The 18,929-nt window shown below is 36.0% G+C and overlaps 1 protein-coding gene across 6 annotated transcripts in view; it reads right to left on the reverse strand.

Annotated features, from left to right (window-relative positions):
• Positions 1–18,929, reverse strand: part of CNOT4 (CCR4-NOT transcription complex subunit 4) — a 143,431-nt gene that overhangs the window by 71,878 nt on the left and 52,624 nt on the right. For all 6 annotated transcript variants that reach the window (XM_025854731.2, XM_025854730.2, XM_025854733.2 and 3 more), the window contains exon 2: positions 9,190–9,455. In XM_025854731.2, coding sequence (XP_025710516.1) covers positions 9,190–9,363 — 174 coding nt within the window. In that variant the 5' untranslated portion in view covers positions 9,364–9,455. The remainder of the gene's footprint in view (positions 1–9,189; positions 9,456–18,929) is intronic.

Below are 18,929 nucleotides of genomic sequence, written 5' to 3' on the forward strand. Positions count from 1 at the left end.
ACCAGAAATACCTACTCCACAAACCCAATGACACAACATTAATAAGCCAGTACAAAGAGATAAGCAAGGGAGAAAGACTAAAAACGGGAGACGAAAAATACATGTGGTTTACTTTTTGACTGAAACACGTATACTAAACTTAATTTTCTAGGAATATAGCGTCAAATGAAAAAGTACAAGTGGGAAATTTTTCTTTAAATATATTATTGTGTGTTATATATCAAACTAATGCAAAATATGGCACCTGTGGCATATGGCAGTTTTAATGTGTAAAATATTTTTAATAGTGTTAATCTGACGATAAACTGACAAACCATTAATTATGATGATTTATAGTCTCTAGTGTAATCACTTACTTTTTTTCATGTGTGTAGTTATGGTCCCACTTTTATTTCTAATGTATCTTTTATGTTTTTTCTCTTTATTTTCCGATGAGACTTGCCAAGAGTTTATTTTATTGTCTTTCAGAGAACCAGCTCTAACTTTTATTGAAATGCTACTTTTTTTCTATTTCACCCAATTCTGCTTAATCCCTGCTTCCACTGTCACAATGTTTACTATTCTTTTTTGGTTTCTTAACCTAGAAATAAGCTAATTTATTTTTTGTTCTTTGTTTTCCAATAAATGCATGCACAGCCTTAACTTTTCCTCCTTCTAGAAGCAATGAAAAATACTATATAAAGTTTTGTTTTTTAACCAATATCTTAGAAACAGTAATGATCTGCAGTGGGGAAGTCCCAAGCCAACTTCTATATAAAAGTCAAAATCCAGAGAGTAAGTGTAAATCTGTGTAACAACAAATGGGAAGGGAGGGTCAGCATTCAAAGCCCAGGGCTAGCCCAAGGTGAAGAGTCTTGGGGGAACTCAACCCCATGTTAAGCTGAGACCCAGCCCGTCCCCCAAAAGACTCTTTCAGTCTCAGGATAAGAACAAACTACAGACAGGTCAGAACAAGAAAAATGGGGATAGAAGAAAAACATCCTGAAGAAGTTGCTGAAACCAACCTTCCGGAAAATTTGCATCCTAGGGACCTTAGAACTTTATACTTGGCCCCACCAGCGCCCATTATGCTTGAGGCACCTCTAACAGCATTGTTTATAGGATCCAGCAGAAGACAAATGAAAGTTTCTCTAGAGGAGGGCAAAAATACCTTAGGCCCTGGACAACTCTACAAATAATTCAGGGACAACAACCAAAAAGCAGGCATAGATATAACCAAGCACACAAAGAAATAAAACAACATGAACAACCAGTAGAAACATTCCTCACAGACTTTAGCTACTGGAATTATCTGATACAGATTTAAAAACAATAATGCTTATCTGTTTAAACAAATATATGATCTGCTGCCAAAAAAACAAAACAAAACACCAAACATGTTGGGTGTAGAGATTATAAATAAATTAAAAAAAAACAACAAAGTTTTATATTAATTTGTACAAAGTTGTGTGCATGTACAAGCACACGTGCTTGCTAATCGTGTTATTCAATTTTCCATTTCCTGGGATGCCCAAGTCTCTCAGTATCTGCCTTCAGCTCAGGTCATGATCCCAGGGTCCTGGGATCGAGTCCCACATCGGGCTCCTTGCTCAGTAGGGAGCCTGCTTCTCCCTCTGCCTGCCGCTCTCCCTGCTTGTGCTCTGACAAATAAATAAAATCTTCAAAAAAATTTTTTTTTCCATTTCCTTTTTTTGGGTCTATTTCATCTATCAAACTCTAAAATATAGAAGTTAGAATTCTCTCCATTATGGATATGGATACAGTTTCTCCTGGTATTTGTATCAGCTCAATATACTTCAAAGAGCTACTGTTAAGTAAATAAAATTCCATGACTCTATGGACACTTAGCAATTAAAAAATTCCTCTTTTCCCTTTTAAAATGTGTTTGATCTTAAATTTGATTATGACTAATACCAGTACTATTATACCTTCTTTCCTATGATTTCCGTAGTTTCACTGATAATTTTCTGTATATGTTTCTAGTCAAACAGTTCTACAAGGTTTACTGGGGAAAAGAATAATCTCTCATTTTCTTCTTTCCCTGAACTAGTTGCCTCTCCCTGGAAATAATCCTGTTAGACTCTTTTAGATCATTATTTTGTCATTTACTATCACATCATTAAATAAGATGCTTGTATGGCTACTTCTTGCTTTTTCAGTTCTACATATTATCACATCATACAAATTGACAATATAGGTTTCTTTTACCCAGGCTAACCATACATCCCAAGTCTACTTTCTAACCTTCCACCCTAATTTTGGTTAGGTCAACATTCACAATTACATTATTATAAAGTTCAAATGTTACTTATACATTTCTACCTTCAGTCGTGACAGAGGAGATAGTAACAGACCAGGCCTACTAGCATAAACAACTAGAAAACAAGACAAAATATATGAAAGAACTGTTTTCAGACATCAAACCATACAGGTAATGAACAGCAAATCCGTGACTACTGAGAGAAAAGAAATGAGACAGGTGAAAACCACCCTAGCTTTCTGCTCTGCCAGCACTTGCTGGCTGGGTCCAACAATCACACTGAGCAGAGAGGAAAGTGATCAAAACCTGAAGAGGCTGAGGCAACTGAAATTTATGGGGCAAAATATCACAAAGCAGGAACTAGTCCAAAAAGAATTCCAGAAATCTACATAGAGGAATCCTGTGATAGCCAGTTCCCATAGGCAGCTCTCCAATAAAGACACTCTGATAGAGTCCAGGTCAATAATGAATTTGGGGAGGAAATAAAAAAGAAGTAATACCAATCACATGTAAACTTTTTCAGAATACAGAGGACAAGGAAACATTTCCTAACCCATTTTATGAAGCGAGTATTAGTTTGATACCAAATCTAAAAACAATATAAATAAATAAATACAGATAAATACCTCTCATGACACAGACATAAAAATCTTTCTGAAAACATTAGCAAATTGAAAAGAAAAAGGGTAATTTATCATCATCAAATGAGGTTTATCCTTGGAAGGGAAGGTTGATTCAAAAATCAATCAACCTAAATCACCATTTCAACAAAATGAAGGAGAAAACACATGATGATTTCAAAAGAAACAGAAAAGGCATTTGACAAAATGCAACACCCACTCGTGATAAAAACTCTCAGTAAGCAAAGAAAACGTCCTCAACCTGATAAAAAACCATCTACAAAAAACACAGCCAGGAACATACTTATTGTGAAATAATGCTTCCCACTGAAATTGGGAACAAAGATAATTGTTCTTAGCACTTTATTCCAATGTTCTACTGGAGCGCTTACCCAGTGCGATAAGGCAAGAAAAATAATTTAAAAACATAAAAGTTGGAAAAGAAGTAAAACTGTCTTTATTCACAGAAGACATGATCATCTATGTAGAAAAGCCTAAGTAATCTATTTAACAAAATCAATTATTCTCTGTATGAACTGGAAAATGGAATTTTTAAAATATCATATGTTGAAGCTCAGAAAACATAAAAGTTACAGATAAATATATAACAAAACATGCTATACTACTCCATATGCTGAAAACTACAGAACATGGTTTTATAAATGTTTAAAACCTAGAAAACTGGAAAGATAAACCTTATTTATGAACGAGATGAGCCACCATTTTCAAGATGTCATTTTTCCTCAAACTGACCTGTTTATTCAAGTTCAATCAAAAGCCCAGTAGGTTTTTTGTACAAAATTACAAACTAATTAAAAACCTTATGTGGAAATGCTAAGGTCTTAGATACCCAAAATAAATTCTATAAAGAATAACAAAGTTGAAAGGTTTATCATACCTGATTTGAAGACTTAGAGTAATCAAGACAGTATGGTATTGGCATAAGGATAGAAACAATTGTCTGCGGATGACAGAAATGAACTTACACATTTATGAGCAACTGATTTTAAGAAAGAGTTCAAAACCATTCAATACTGAAGAGAGAGTCTTTTCTACAAATGATGCTGTAACAATATATCTGTATGGGGGGGAAAAAATCTCAACCCCTACAACATATCTGAGCCATTGTAGCATAATATGATTACTTTATTTTTCTTGTACAGCTTTTTGTTTCCCCTAGAGTTAACCGTCTGATTAGATTCAACCATCAAATCCCCTCCAAATGTTGAAATGGCCTCACAACACAATTCTCTTTTAAAACACCAAGTTTCTCTCAATTTTATCTTTTTGTAGAGACCCTTATCTTGCAACTTTCTGATCTGCCATATTCTGTACTGGCTGCCCTCTTTCCCATCATCTCAGGATCCCACTGCATCGCTCCTGTACTTGGTCACCTCTTTCCTTTATCCCATGTATTCTCTTTTCTTCATTCCTTCATGTGAGGGGCATATTCTGCAGTAGATTCCTGAGAGAGAATGCACGGAAGATTAAAAAAAAAAAAAATTCGAGATCTTTCACGTCTGAAAAGGTCTTTTCATGTACCTTCACACTTAACAGGAAGATATGGAGTTCCAGGATGAAAATAAATTTCCTTCAGAAATATCTTCAGTCTTCAAGTCTTGCTTTTGAGAATTCTGAAATGATTCCGATGCCTGATCTTCATTTGTAGCCTACTTTTTTCCTCTTTGGAAGCTTACAGAACTTCTTTGTTTTCAGTTTTCTGTTTAAAAATAGTTTGTGCCTGGCACTCAATAGGCCTTTTTAATCTGGAAATATATCCTTTGGTCTTGGGAATATTCTTCAATCATATTTCTGAAATAACTTTCCTTCTATATTACTGTGGTCTATTTCTAGAACACTAACTTATTTAGTATTTGACCTCCTGGATTGATCCTCAAAGTTATCTCTTCTCTCAAATAAGAATATTTATCAAATAAGAGTATCTCCTTTGTCTTTTTGCACTACTTTTTAAGAAATTTTCTCAAATTCGTCTCCCAACTCTTTCCTTGTTATTTCTGCTATATTTTAATTATTAGTAACAGTGTTTATCCTTCACTGAATCTTTTTTAGACTATCCTGTTCTTGTTTCATGAATGCAATATCCTCTGTTACTTCTGAGATGAAAATAACAGTAACTTTGTCAGAGTTTTCGTCTCTTTGGCCAGTCTGGCTTCCACGTGAGTCAATACCGTATGATGCTACATCAGTATACGACCTGTGTTCCCACATCTGTTTCCACCAGGTATTTTTCTCAGAAATGCTGCACTAAAAGAACATACAAAGACAATCTAAGGAATGACCAGGTAGCCTATGCCTTAGTTTAGGGAAACACGGAAGGTCTTTCTGATCCTTTTAGGCATGGCAACTAGGACCAAAGAGAAACATTAAACTTTCTTGGTTTGTAAAACCTGCCCACCTCTCTGCTTCTCAAAATACTAAAGCAAAGAGGCCCTTTACATAAACAAGCAGATTTCATTTGTGCACCCAAATCAGGGCTTGCTTCAACCAACTCCCCACCTGCATCTCCAAGTTTACTTAAATCATCTTGATTTGCCATTTCACAGAGTGGCCTCTGCAGGCCATCTTCAGCAGGGCTGGGCTATGTGTAAATGGCAGCTTCGTGGTGTTCTCCAGGCATCGGGCAACACTTGGGGTCTTCCTGCGTTAACACAATCACTGAGGCTGGTCTCCAGAGATGTAAAGACTTAGTCAGGGACTAAGACAGGCAGCTTCATAACTACATGTGCTAAGTGTGCTCAGCACACTCTCTGGCAAAGCTAAGCCAAGACTCTGTGGTCAGCACCGTCTACTGTCCGTGACCCACTCCAGCCATGAGACAAGCAGGAGCAAGGTCAAATAGTCACAGACCAAGCAGAAGGTTAGAGTTAAAACAAAAATAATCCTCCTGGTCTGACTTAACAGTAAAGACCGCAGCTAAAGATTATAACTTAGAAACCCTGAAGGAGGTTGTCTCAAAATTATTTAATATGGATTTTTTTTCCCTATAAATGTTGGAGAACTTTGATGCCCATCCTTAGACAATCTCTCATCTTTTCTACTGACCCTCTCTTGTGATCTCATCCAGTATTACTTTATAAATACATTCTATATGCTAACTCTCAAACTTATATTTCCATACCAGAACCAAATTTGAATATTCACCTAACCAATTTCTCCATTTAGATTTCTAATAGGAATCTCAAACTTAACATGTCTAAAGCTGAGTTCCTGATCTTCTCAAAAACCTGTCCCTACTGAGGTCTTCCCCATCTCAGTCAATGGCCATTCTTTACTTCCCTTACACACTCACCAACTCTTCTACTTGTCCTGTATAGTGGATATTAAACCTTATGAATCTTTTTATGTCTGGAAAATATTTTATTATGCTTTTACATGTGAATGAAACTGAGAATTCCTCAAGTCATTTACCCTCAAAAATTTAGAAAAACAAATTTCTCAATTATTTTCTCTTTTCCATCATTATAAAACAAAAACACCAGTATCAGTTTTATTCTTGTTCCTTTGTAGTCTATGCATTTTCCTCCCATAAGCTTTGAGAACTTTGTCTTTATTATAGATATTCTAAAATTTTACAATTCTATTAATAGATGTTAATATTTTTCAGTTATCTTGTCTCCTACTCACACAGCCCTTCTAAGGACAACTGCTTTTCACAAGAAATTTCCTTCTAGTGGTTCTTTATTCCTTCCCATCCATTCTTATTTCACTGCTTCTGTAACTTCTCTTAGCAGATTAGAACCAGATCTTTTATGCTGCTTAACTTCTCTTTCATGCTTTTTAAAAATCTTTTTGTACTATATGCTGCAAAAAAAAATACTCAGCAAAATCTTCCAAGTTATTAATTTGTTCTTAAACTTTGTTCATTCGTTCTTCAGCCCACCCATAAGATTATTCATTTGCAAGATCTCTAATCTGCTCTTTAAAAAATATTCCTTCTATATAGATATGCCATTCTCTTTTATTTGTTTGAGAAGCACCAATGACCCTTTTAAATGTTTCTTTCTGTTTGCTTACTTTTGTTAGGTTCTTTTATTTACTGATTTTTGGTACTGATGTTGGTATTCCTGAAATGTCTGTTAATTCTTGGTTCTTACACATTTTTACATGTAAGAACTCTGTCAACCAGCCTATAAATGCTATTTCTGTTTACTGCAGGATGCTCTTTTATGACTGCAAGGAGGACAAACTAGTGGACGGAGTATATCAATAATTCATCTTCTGAGCACAGGAGGTCTTAGTTCCTCCAGGGTATCTCCACTCACCTTAAGGCTCTGACCCAAATTTATAATCAGTGTTCCAGCTAGAGAGCATCTGTCTCTGCTACATGGCATAAAAGTTAGGCTGGACCCGTATCTTGCTCCAATGCAATCCTCAGGCAACCACACGGATACTTTCCTTAGGATCTTTTTTAAAAGCACCACTACTCTTATCTTTTCTCAGCAGCCTTATCCTGAGTATGTCTGAGCTAATGCTTCTTTCTTTAAATTGATCCCAATGGCCTACTGTTTTTCCGATTCTTCACACTTGCTTATCCTCCCAGAAAGGCACACTTTTATTGATAACCAGCTCTGCTAAAATTATTTTGCTTTATCCTTAAAACTTTTCTACTTTTTTCTCTACTTTCTAAGAATTTAAAGTGATTCTAGGTAATCCCCTAAAAGTGAAGTGAATTTTTCTGCCATTTCCTCAAATAATAGATTTTTCTCTAATGACTATTTAACAAGTAGTCTTTTTATTAAGATTTCATAGCACACCCAAAGAAAAAAAGAGATAAACCTAAGAAGTCAAAAGACTTCACAAGCTTTATAGTCTCGGGCTATACTAAAAATTACCACTTTCAACAGAACAGTTCAATACAATTGTCTTTTCTTTTTTTTTAAAGATTTTATTTTATTCATTTGACAGAGAGAGACACAGCTAGAGAGGAAACACAAGCAGGGGGAGTGGGAGAGGGAGAAGCAGGCTTCCCGCTGAGCAGGGAGCCCGATGCGGGGCTAGATCCCAGGACTCTGGGATCATGACCTGAGCTGAAGGCAGACGCTTAACGACTGAGCCACCCAGGCACCCCAATACAATTGTCTTCTTATGGAATGACCAAGAACCACTTTTTAAAATATGACTGAATGCTTAAAATCCACTAACACAAATTTATTACAAATCTTGACCAAAGTTAATATTAAGGTTTTCATTTGCTTTTCATTCACATCCCTAAAATACATTAACTATACAAAAAGATATACTATATATACATTATAAATATCTATTACATGTTATATATACTACATATATATACTGTACATAAACTCAACACTTAATTAGAGCTAACCTTTTTTCATTCATGTAATATATATTACATGCCCACTAGATTAAAAAAACAACTGGATAATGCATTGCCTTCTGAGATATAATCTCTCTGGTAAGGAAATTGAGAGATAAATATTCTAGGTATCTAAAACACATTCTGCTTTCTCAAAATTTGTAGTAATGAATATAAGAGCTCTTTGAAACGGGTAAACAGAAAAGTTTAAACCATACCGACAGACACTGAAAAGCAAAGGCAAAAAAAAAAAAAAAATAGATATTTACATTAGCCCCTAGATCACAAATAAAGTCCTTCAAAATAGAAATGCAGCAATCCCACTCATTCTAAGTCACTCACTATACTGTAACTGTTGTGCCTGATTATTTAAACAAGACCCAGGAATATTAAAAATCATAGAACTATTTAGAGCTAGAATAGACTCAAAAGATTTATATTTGAATCCCAAACCTACTACCCACTAGCTGATGCCTGTGGACAAGTTACTTGAAAGGCCTAGTTTCAATGTACACTGGGGATAGCATTACAGCCTAGAGTTGTAAAGACTCAACAAATGAGTAACCATTACCTTCTGAAGCAGGATTTCCGTCATTTTAACACATGACCTCTTTTAGTAAATGTCAAAACTTTTTCCCTATTTTGTACTAGAAAATTAAAGTGAATTTCCTCCCAGCTGAACGTGTTTTTCCAATTTCATATCATCCTATCTAAATCCACAGCCTCTCTACTCCTATTTCTCTTAAATATCCAGCACCACTGATCTTGTGAATCTCTCCAGATAAGAAAGCTAAAGGTTAACCAGAGAGATTATATGACTTTTCCAAGGTCATATAGTGTCTTTCTACTTATTATCTTAAAAATATAATGCTACACATAAAATCACCTGAGGTTTGTAGATTCTTTTAAATCTACTTACTCATATGCATGGGGCAAAAAAACTGTACACAAAGTTACTTTGGAGTATTTACCTTTCTACATGCAGGACAAAGCCCATTTTCATCAGTGCGAATTCGATGCCAACAAAATCGGCAAATCTGATAGCCACAGGTGCAAGGAAAAAAGTTGATATCATCTATCTCCAAGGGCTCCATGCAAAGAGGACATTCCACAGGGTCTTCCTTCGCATCAGGACTGCGAGACATCTTCACGTTTATTAAACAGCAGCAAAAGTTTATAATAACTTAAGGGAGAAGGAAGTTCAGCACTGAGAACTAAACTGTAGAACTTCAAAGACCTGCATGAGAAGAAACAAAGTATACTGTTTACTACTGGGGAAAAAATGGCATTTTAACCATCAGGAACCATATTAACAAAAAATTTGTAAAACATTAATCAAACAAATTTTGCTATCATCTCAGATGAGATTTCAGAATAGAATTCTGAAGTTGTTTTGAATGTCAAAATAAAAAGTCTAGCATTACTAATCTTTTGGATTCAAGAGAAAGACAAAAGAACTTCCGCCTTTCTACATAAAACATTTAATACTAACCTAGCACCTAATCATAGCACATTTTAGGGAAATAAATAACATACAGCCTTAAAACACACTCTACACTGTCTTATCTTTGACCTAAAAGCTAGTAATGCTGCCATATAACTAAAGGAGTATTAGAGAATTCTAAAATGTGTCAGAAAATAAATGTGTTTACAAAATAAACCTAAAGAAATAGAAAAGGCTTCAGTCATCTATAATTACATGTTAATATCAAACCTTTACCACAGAAAGACTAGAACTGAAAAAATATGCCACAGAACCCAATGGTTTACAATCAAATACGTATTATTATGCCAATGAAAACTTCTGGTAAAATAAGCACATATAAAACAAAAAACTATTTCTATGGTAATGGTACAAAATCCTACACAAAAAAGGAAGGGGGAAGAAACCAAAAAGATTCCATACTCCAAAGTGTTTTGAAAAATTAAATAATTTATCATTTTAGATTATGGGGAGTTGAAAATCTTTATGTAACAATTTAGAAAAGTCAATGGTAAATTAAAACATTAAGTTGAAATCACTATTTTAGCCTCCAAAATATAAGTCAATGCAATCTCTATCAAAATAACAGGTGTTTGTTTTTTTTTTTAACATAATTCAACAAACTTATCCTAAAGTTTACAAGAAAGAGTAAATGCATACAAACTGCTTTAAAACTTCTAGGAGGGAAATGTGGGAATTTGTGCTATCAGATACTGAACTGTTACAAAGCTAGAGTAATTTTAAATTTAACATGGGTACAAAAATAGACAAAAGATTAAAAAACCTAAATACTCTAGAAACAGAACCATGAATTTATGAGATTTTAATATTTAGTAACAGTGACATTCATAAATCAATATGGTAAGGACAGACCAGTTTATAAGCAATAATAAAATTCTGGTGTATCTACTTTAAAGACAGATCTACATAGAAAGATATGGTCAACTTAGTAATGTGGAAAGAAGAAAACACAAAATTAAAGGCAAGCAACAGAGTAAAGGATATATTCACTATATATAATGAAGAATTAGGGTCCAGAGTATATCAACAAATCTTACAAAGCAATTTTTAAAAAGGCAATTAAGTCAAACAAAATGAGAAGAGAAGACAATGAGTAATTCACAGAATTACAAATAATTACAACATATGAAAAGATGATCAACCTCTCTGGTTAGTAAATAGTTGAGAGCGTATTTTCCGCATTAGCCTATCAAAGAAGTTAGTCTCCCCAGAAAGTAAAGATTATCAATGATCTAAGTTCCTCTTTCAGAGAAAATGAGAGCAGAAAAAGTACCTTGCCTTAAGTTGCCCGGCTCTTAAGTGGTGCAGCCTGGATTCATTCCAGCAAGTCTTAGCCCCTGAATCTGTGCTGTTAACCATGCCTTTATACCACTTTAGAATCTATCCCACATAAGCACACAGGTGGACCAAGTATTTTGCTCTTTTTCGCAGCACTGTTCCTAGAGCAGAAAACTGCAAAGTAACTGTCCATCAGTTGGGAAATCATTAACTAAATAATGATATAGCCATAAACTGGATGTCTTGAATCAAAAGATGTCTATTATATAGTTGTTGGGTTTTTGGTTTTGGTTTTGGGTTGTCTTATTAAAGCAAGCTGGAGGGGCGCCTGGGTGGCTAAGTCAGTTAAGCATCTGATTCTTGATTTTGGCTCAGGTTGTCATCTCCAGGTCGTGGGATCCAGCCCTGCAATGGGCTCCCCAATTAGTGCGGAGTCTGCTTGGCCCTCTCCCTCTGCTCCTCCCCCACACCCACCACTTGTGCTCTTCTCTTTCAAATAAATAAATAAGTAAAATCTTAAAAATATATTAAAAATTAAAAAATAAATCAAGCTGGAGATGCTGGGTGGCTCAATTGGTTAAGCATCTGCCTTCAGCTCAGGTCAGGTCAGCCCCCAGGGTCCTGGGATCGAGTCCCGCATCAGGTTCCCTGCTCAGTGGGGGGCCTGCTTCTCCCTCTTCCACTCCCCCTGCTTGTGTTCCCTCTCTCACTGTGTCTCTGTCAAATAAATAAATCCTTAAAAATCAATCAATCAATCAAGCTGGAGACTAATATAGACAATTATTTCCACATAAATATATATACCCTGTATGTATATATATTTGATTTGTTTCTCTAAGAAAATAAAGCACATAAAAGGTTATACACCAAAATGTTACCTTATCAAAAAAGACAAATGGAGGTTAAGTAGATTTTATTTTTCAAATTAATTTTTTTTCAAAATTTTATTTTAGAAAAATCTGTATTATCTGATTTGTTACAAAATATTCTTTTTGTATTTCAAACGGCAAATCTTATGAATTATTTTCATCTTTTGAAAATTTAGTTAAATCTTTTTTTTTTTAAGATTTTATTTATTTATTATGTCAGAGAGTGAGCACAAGCAGGGAGAGTGGCAGGCAGAGGGAAAAGCAGGCTCCCTGCTGAGCCAGGAGCCCAATGCAGAACTCGATCCCAGAACCCTGGGATCATGACCCGAGCCGAAGGCAGACGCTTTAACCAACTGAGCCACCCAGGTGTCCCATAAATCTGACTTTTAATAATTAGGAGAAAAATAAAGTATCTTCCTATGACGCTACAATTACTTCAAAATAAATTTTTTTAAAGACATGGTATATGTATTTATAAACAATTCCAGAATCCCAGTTTGCAGACCCAATTTTGCTACTATCAGTTTTTTCATATATAAAATTAGTTTATTCATATATTAAAATTAGAGGTGATTTCTAATAGCTCCTCCAACTTGAATATCCCAGACTATACCTGCAGGAAAAACAGACTCAAACATAGTCTCCACCAACATGAAACTAATTGAGGTGCTATCTACACTTCTAATGTACTTTTGATTGCATGATATTACTTCCACAACCAATAGCTTACCTGAGTTCTAGTGAGGTAATTTATGGGATGCTGGGAGGTAAACAGTTGGGATTTATGAATTGAAAAGCTTTCCAAAAAGTAAATTACCATAAATAAAAGATGACATATTGAATTTTTGCTTTTTGATTGCTTGTTTTTAAAAAAAAAATTTTTAAGATTTTATTTATTAGAGAGAGAGAGAGAGCACGTGCACAAGCAGAGGGAGGAGTAGAGGGAGAGGGAGAAGCAGACTCCCCGCTGAGCAGAGAGCAGGACATGATGCTCCATCCCAGGACCCTGGGATCATGACCTGAGCCAAAGGCAGACACTTAACCAACTGAGCCACCCAGGTGCCCCTAAAAAAAATTTTTTTTTAAAGATTTTATTTATTTACTTGACACAGAGAGAGAGAGAGAGAGAGAGAGAGAGAGAGAGCACAAGCAGGGGGAGTTGCAGGCAGAGGAAGAGGGAGAAGCAGGCTCCCCGCTGAGCAAGGAGCCCGATGTAGGACTAGATCTCAGACCCTGGGATCATGACCCGAGCCGAACGCAGACACTTAACCGACTGAGCAACCCAGGGGCCCTTAAAAAAATGTTTAAAGGGTCTGCAGGAGTATGTATTTTCCAGTTTAGAGGGAGGAAAGGAAACAAAACAGCAAGAAGTCCCTTAAGATGGTTAAAACAAGTGCAAGGGCATTTTGTACACATCTAGTACCATGGAGAGATGCCATGCAAGCCTGTTGTCAAAGTAATCACAGAACTGGTAAAATGTAGGAGAGAAGTCTAATGTGGTAGAACACTGGAATACGAAGTAAAAGAGCTGATTTCTGCCTCATCCCTCCACTAAATAGCTATATGATCTTGGTTAAGACACTCAAAAGCTGTAGGACTCAACTTATTCATCTGAAAAATGCTAAGACATGCAAAATTAAATGAAAATTCAAGTATAGAGAAATTTCCTTTATGTAACACCATTGAACTGAGCTTTAAAATAAGCTTTGAAATAAACTCTCTCCTCTCCAAATACCTTAGCCCAAATTTTCATTTAAGAATAATTTTATTTCATAAATATTAATATTTATATTAAAATTATATATTGTATGTTCTATAAATATTTAATATACTATAAATATTTACAGTCTATTAAAATAAAAATAAAATGAGTTAAAACAATAAGATTTATAAAGGTATAAGACACAGAAAGAAAAGATGTTTTTAGATGAAAAAGGTAAGTCAAGTCAACGACTTCCTGGAGGAGGTGTGGGGGTTCTTAGGACAGAAGTGATTAGTTTCTGATTCAGTAATTAATTTTGAAAAAAAAAGTTCATTTTCACATACACTATCTAATTCTCACAGTGACTTGGTAAGAACACATTACCCCCTTTATAAAAGGTGAAACTGAGACTATGTGGTAAACCTGGCTCTAAGGGTTAAAACATACAATTCAAAAGTAAGACCACCAACTTCAGAACCCAAGCCCTTTCCAGCATGGTAAGACAGAAATTATGATCACTGAAGTCACAGCTGCATATCTTTGTGTATGAAATGTACATTTCCAAAAAGTGAAAATGATGTTACTTTTTCAAAAAAGTCAATACTACAGAAAATCTCTACATTATCCAAGTTCTTATTCTCTAGATCAACTGAAACTAATACCACAACACAGTATAAATTGACATAAATATAATGCTCTTGAAACACCAAAGAGTAGTGATGAAGTACACAAAATAAAAATACCGTACTCAAAACCATGCTCAAAAATCACTCATAAAGTGCTGCATACATGTTTTTGTGCTTAGGACCCTGTTCAAAAAATCTGTATAAAAATATACTGTAAAATGTAAAGTACTGTAGCCACTGTGGAAAACAGTTTGGTGGTTCCTCAAAAAGTTAAATATAGAATTAGCATATGATCCACTTCTGGATATATACCCAAAAAACTCAAAGCAGGGACTTGAACAGATACTTGTACCGCAATGTTCACAGCAGCATTATTCACAACAGCTGAAGATGGAAACAACCCAAGTGTCCATCAGATGAATGGAAAATGTAGTGTACACATAGAATATATTAGGCCATAAAAAGAATAAAATTCTGATACATGCTACAATGTGGATGAACCTTGAAAACATTGTACTAAGTGAGATAAGGCAGTCACAAAAAGACAAGTATCATATGATTCCACTGATATGAGGTATCTAGAATAGGCAAATTCACTGACATAGAAAGGAAAGTAGAGGTAACTGGGGGCTGGGGAGAGGGAGAATGGGGAGTTACTGCTTAACGGATATAGAGTCTCTGGCTGGGATGGTAAAAAAGGTTTTAGAAATAGAAAGCGGTGATGGGGGGGCGCCTGGGTGGCTCAGTTGGTTAAACCGCTGCCTTCAGCTCAGGCCATGATCCCAGGGTCCTGGGATCGAGCCCCACATCGGGCTCCCTGCTCATGCAGGAAGCCTGCTTCTCCCTCTGCCTGCCACTCCCCCTGCTTGTGCTCTCTCCCTCTCTCTCTCGCTCTCTCTGTGTGTCAAATAAATAAAATCTTTAAAAAAAAAAAAAAAGAAAGTGGTGATGGTTACACAACACAGTGAATGTACTTAATGCCACTGAATTGTACCCTTAAAAATACTTAAAATGACAAATTTGGGGTTAGATATATTTTATAATAAAAAATCAATAAAAGAAAAATATACACTATACACACTTAAATGGGGTATAAACAGCACTTTTGAGAAAATTTTTCAAGTATCTGGTTCCCTACTTAAAGTCATTAATCCTTTAATTTTTTGCCAATCTCACAGCTGATTTTGTGATAAGGTAAATGTGTATATGATCCAACTCCACTGCACTGCAATTTATACTGCTGGATATACTACACAACCAAAATATATTGTAACAACACGTAACAGAAAGCTACTTACAGATGTGAAATATGTACACACACAGACTTTGAAGGGTATCCAGAATAGCATCTTAAGTGTCCATAAAAACCATATACTCAATATATATACATAGAACTATACACTAACATTTCTTAAAACCTTTAAGTATAATACCACACCACTTACAGTTTACTTAATCACTGTTTTATAACTATAAAATTCTTATTTAACAACCAGTCCAATCTCACTAGAAGGAAACTTCAGGAAAGCAGAGAAATTACCTGGCACATCACATTTACAATGGTATACCAAGCAGCTACAATATGGCTGGTGGTAAAGAGTAAGTACTCACTTATTTGATGAATGAATAATGAAAAAAAAAGGAATAAATTATTGTTATATGTCATTTATGACTGACAACCTTCTTCAAAAATAGGAAACAACATTCTAAGTTATCCACTGTTTCTATATTAGGCACCTATTTCACAAAGCATGTTACTTATATAATAAAATACACAAAGTCATAAAAACAGACTGAACAGTTTGCTACATAAAAAAGCAAGATAAGGGGCGCCTGGGTGGCTCAGTCGTTAAGCGTCTGCCTTCGGCTCCGGTCATGATCCCAGGGTCCTGGGATCGAGCCCAGCATCGGGCTCCCTGCTCCGCGGGAAGCCTGCTTCTCCCTCTCCCACTTCCCCTGCTTGTGTTCCCTCTCTCGCTGTGTCTCTCTCTGTCAAATAAATAAATAAAACCTTTAAAAAAAAAAAAGGCAAGATAAGCTGCCTAAATATCAACAATACTTCCCCATTTTAAATTAAGTACCAAATTACCAGTATACATATACCATGAATACACATATACTATGGAACTCAAGACTGTATTACCTTTAGGAACAGGAGGAAAGCTTATTTATGTTTTAGAAAAATACGTAAGAATTTAAAGTCTCCTTCATAAAGGTTAAGATGCCATTATACATAAAAGAATCAATTATGTGGGACTGCTTTTGACCTCTCCACCGTGTTCATTTAGTAAATTATTTTACTTTCAGAAGATGTAAATCAAAATCAGCATCCAAGTCATCTCACACACTATAACATGTCCCCTCAGCATTTTTGGCAGAAGAGGTAGATAAGGGTGGAAGAAGATGAACCAAATCTTTTTCCAGTAGAAAGTAACCCCCAGGAGGGAAAAAACTGTCTTACTTATTGGCATATCCAAAAATCTCAGAACAGTTGGTGGCATGTAACAATTTGTCAAGTGGAAGGAGAGCAAGAAAGAAGGGATGGAAGGAAGGAAGGAAGGGGGTAAAGGAAGGGGAAGTACCTATTTATTCATCCATAAATGTGTAGGTACCTATCAGAAGACTCACTGAACAAAACTGCCAATCTTTTCAAGTCCATATGTAGCAAATACATATTAGACATAGTAACAGACTTCTCTGAACATCTCACTGAAAAGGCAAAGGTTTTTTTTATTTACTTATGACGCAATACTCAATACTAAAAGTAATTTGCTAATTTGCATGCATTCATTTGCAGCTGGAGGAATAGGATCATTGATTTTGGGAGAGTTGTTATTAAAATTACCACCAATTTATCAGCTGAACAAATCAAAGACAGCCAAGATGACAAATCATTCAAATCAAAGCAATAAGGAAATGCAACCTTTGCATACAAATATATTTTTTAAAAACCTAATATGAAAATTAAAATATATTAAAAACTGAATATGATCATTTATGTGTATTATCAATTTAAAGAAAAAAAATTTGCTACAAGTTTCCTTCCTGTAAAAAAAGTTTCCATACACATTTAAAATGATTCAAGTAAAAAAGATCTAACTTAAACCACTTCAGGGGCGCCTGGGTGGCTCAGTTGGTTGGGCGGCTGCCTTTGGCTCGGGTCATGATCCCAGAGTCCTGGGGTCGAGTCCCGCGTTGGGCTCCCGGCTCGGCGGGGAGCCTGCTTCTCCCTCTGACCCTCTCCCCTCTCATGCTGTTTCTCTCTCTCTCTCTCTCAAATAAATAAATAAAATCTTTAAAAAAAAAAAAACCACTTCGGTATAGACTACTACACCACTACTTAAAGTATAGTGGGCAGAACTTAACAATGACTAGTATTTTAAAGGGGGAAGTTTAAAAAACAAAAGGTAAAAGCACATTTAAGCTCTCTTATCAAGAAAGCTAACCAGTTGTTCTAATTGTATCCAGTACAACATAACATTTATTCCTTCTATTTACAAAGGTTCTCACTTTATTAGAAAAGTTAGATAGCTGACCAATGAAGTTTCTGCCGTTCTAACAGTTCTTTTTTATCTTCATTTATTGAGTGATTCAATAAAATAGTTATTCAGTTCTTACTGTGTTTCAAATTCTAGTCTATGTCTTTGGGATACATTAGTGACCCCAACAGACAAAAATGATCCTAAGGTATGAGGCAAATGAAGAAACATTTTCTCAAGAAAATCTAAAACTCAGGAAAAGCAGAAGACTATGTAGTATTTGAACCAAAACCTACTCCCTCTCTTTCCTTCCCCCTTACTGGCTCAGTGAGGCTGAAATTTCAGACTGGTGCAGCCAGGAACAAAGAGTACCTTCTCACCACACCTACCAGACCAAGAGCAATCTTCCCAGGAGGAGCAGGATGTCAGCGTTTCTCATTCTGCTCAAAGCTACCTGATGCTAAAGCTAAGTTCCAGGTAAGTGCAGATAAGGGCACCTCTCTTCCACTCAACTGCCACGCACAGGAAAGAGGTCCTATGTTGCTGCTACATGTTGAAAATACTAGGACCCAGATTGTCCTCCACTCAGCTACTTTGGAAAACAGAAGTCCCACACCAGGAAAGGCAAGACTAGGTGACCTGAGACTACCACATATACCTCCAAGAAGTGCTCAGTTCCTAAACTGGGGGTAAACACAAAGAGAAAAACACATCACTCTCTCTCCTACCCAATTCCACAGCCAGAGCCAAAGATTTTACCAGAAACGTAAAGCAGGCCTTAAAACCAATAGCTCTGAATCTCTTCCAAAGAGACCGTTCCAATCCAACATTGTTCCAATGTTGACTTTGTCTGCAACAGAGTGTGAAGTTCAAGCCTAAGGGCAATCTCAAAACCTCGGACATCGTGGTGAAGGATAAATGGTAGGAGATTCAGAAACAGGTTAACCTGTAAACCGTCTGGGATGAGCCCTCCTGGGGTCAGAACAAATTTCAAGCTCTGACTCAAGAACTATGCCTTCAAGTGAGCTCCAATTTTTTGGATCAAGCTGAGAAACAATTTATGTCCTAAGGCATTGTTGAAAACAATGGAGCAGGCAGGTGGCAATTAATGGAGCTTAACATCTAGGTGTGGTCAAGGAAAGAGGCAGTGAAAGAGAGCCCTGTGAAAAATCCCTGGGTGAGTGTGGGCATATCCAAATCTGCACCCCCTAGGAACAACACCAGATGCTTAACACTGCAAGAGGGAAACAGAC

Source organism: Callorhinus ursinus, unplaced genomic scaffold (genome assembly GCF_003265705.2).
Source record: "Callorhinus ursinus isolate GAN/ISIS: 27379988/994484 unplaced genomic scaffold, GSC_fseal_2.0 scaffold12, whole genome shotgun sequence".
Classification (NCBI taxonomy): domain Eukaryota; kingdom Metazoa; phylum Chordata; class Mammalia; order Carnivora; family Otariidae; genus Callorhinus; species Callorhinus ursinus.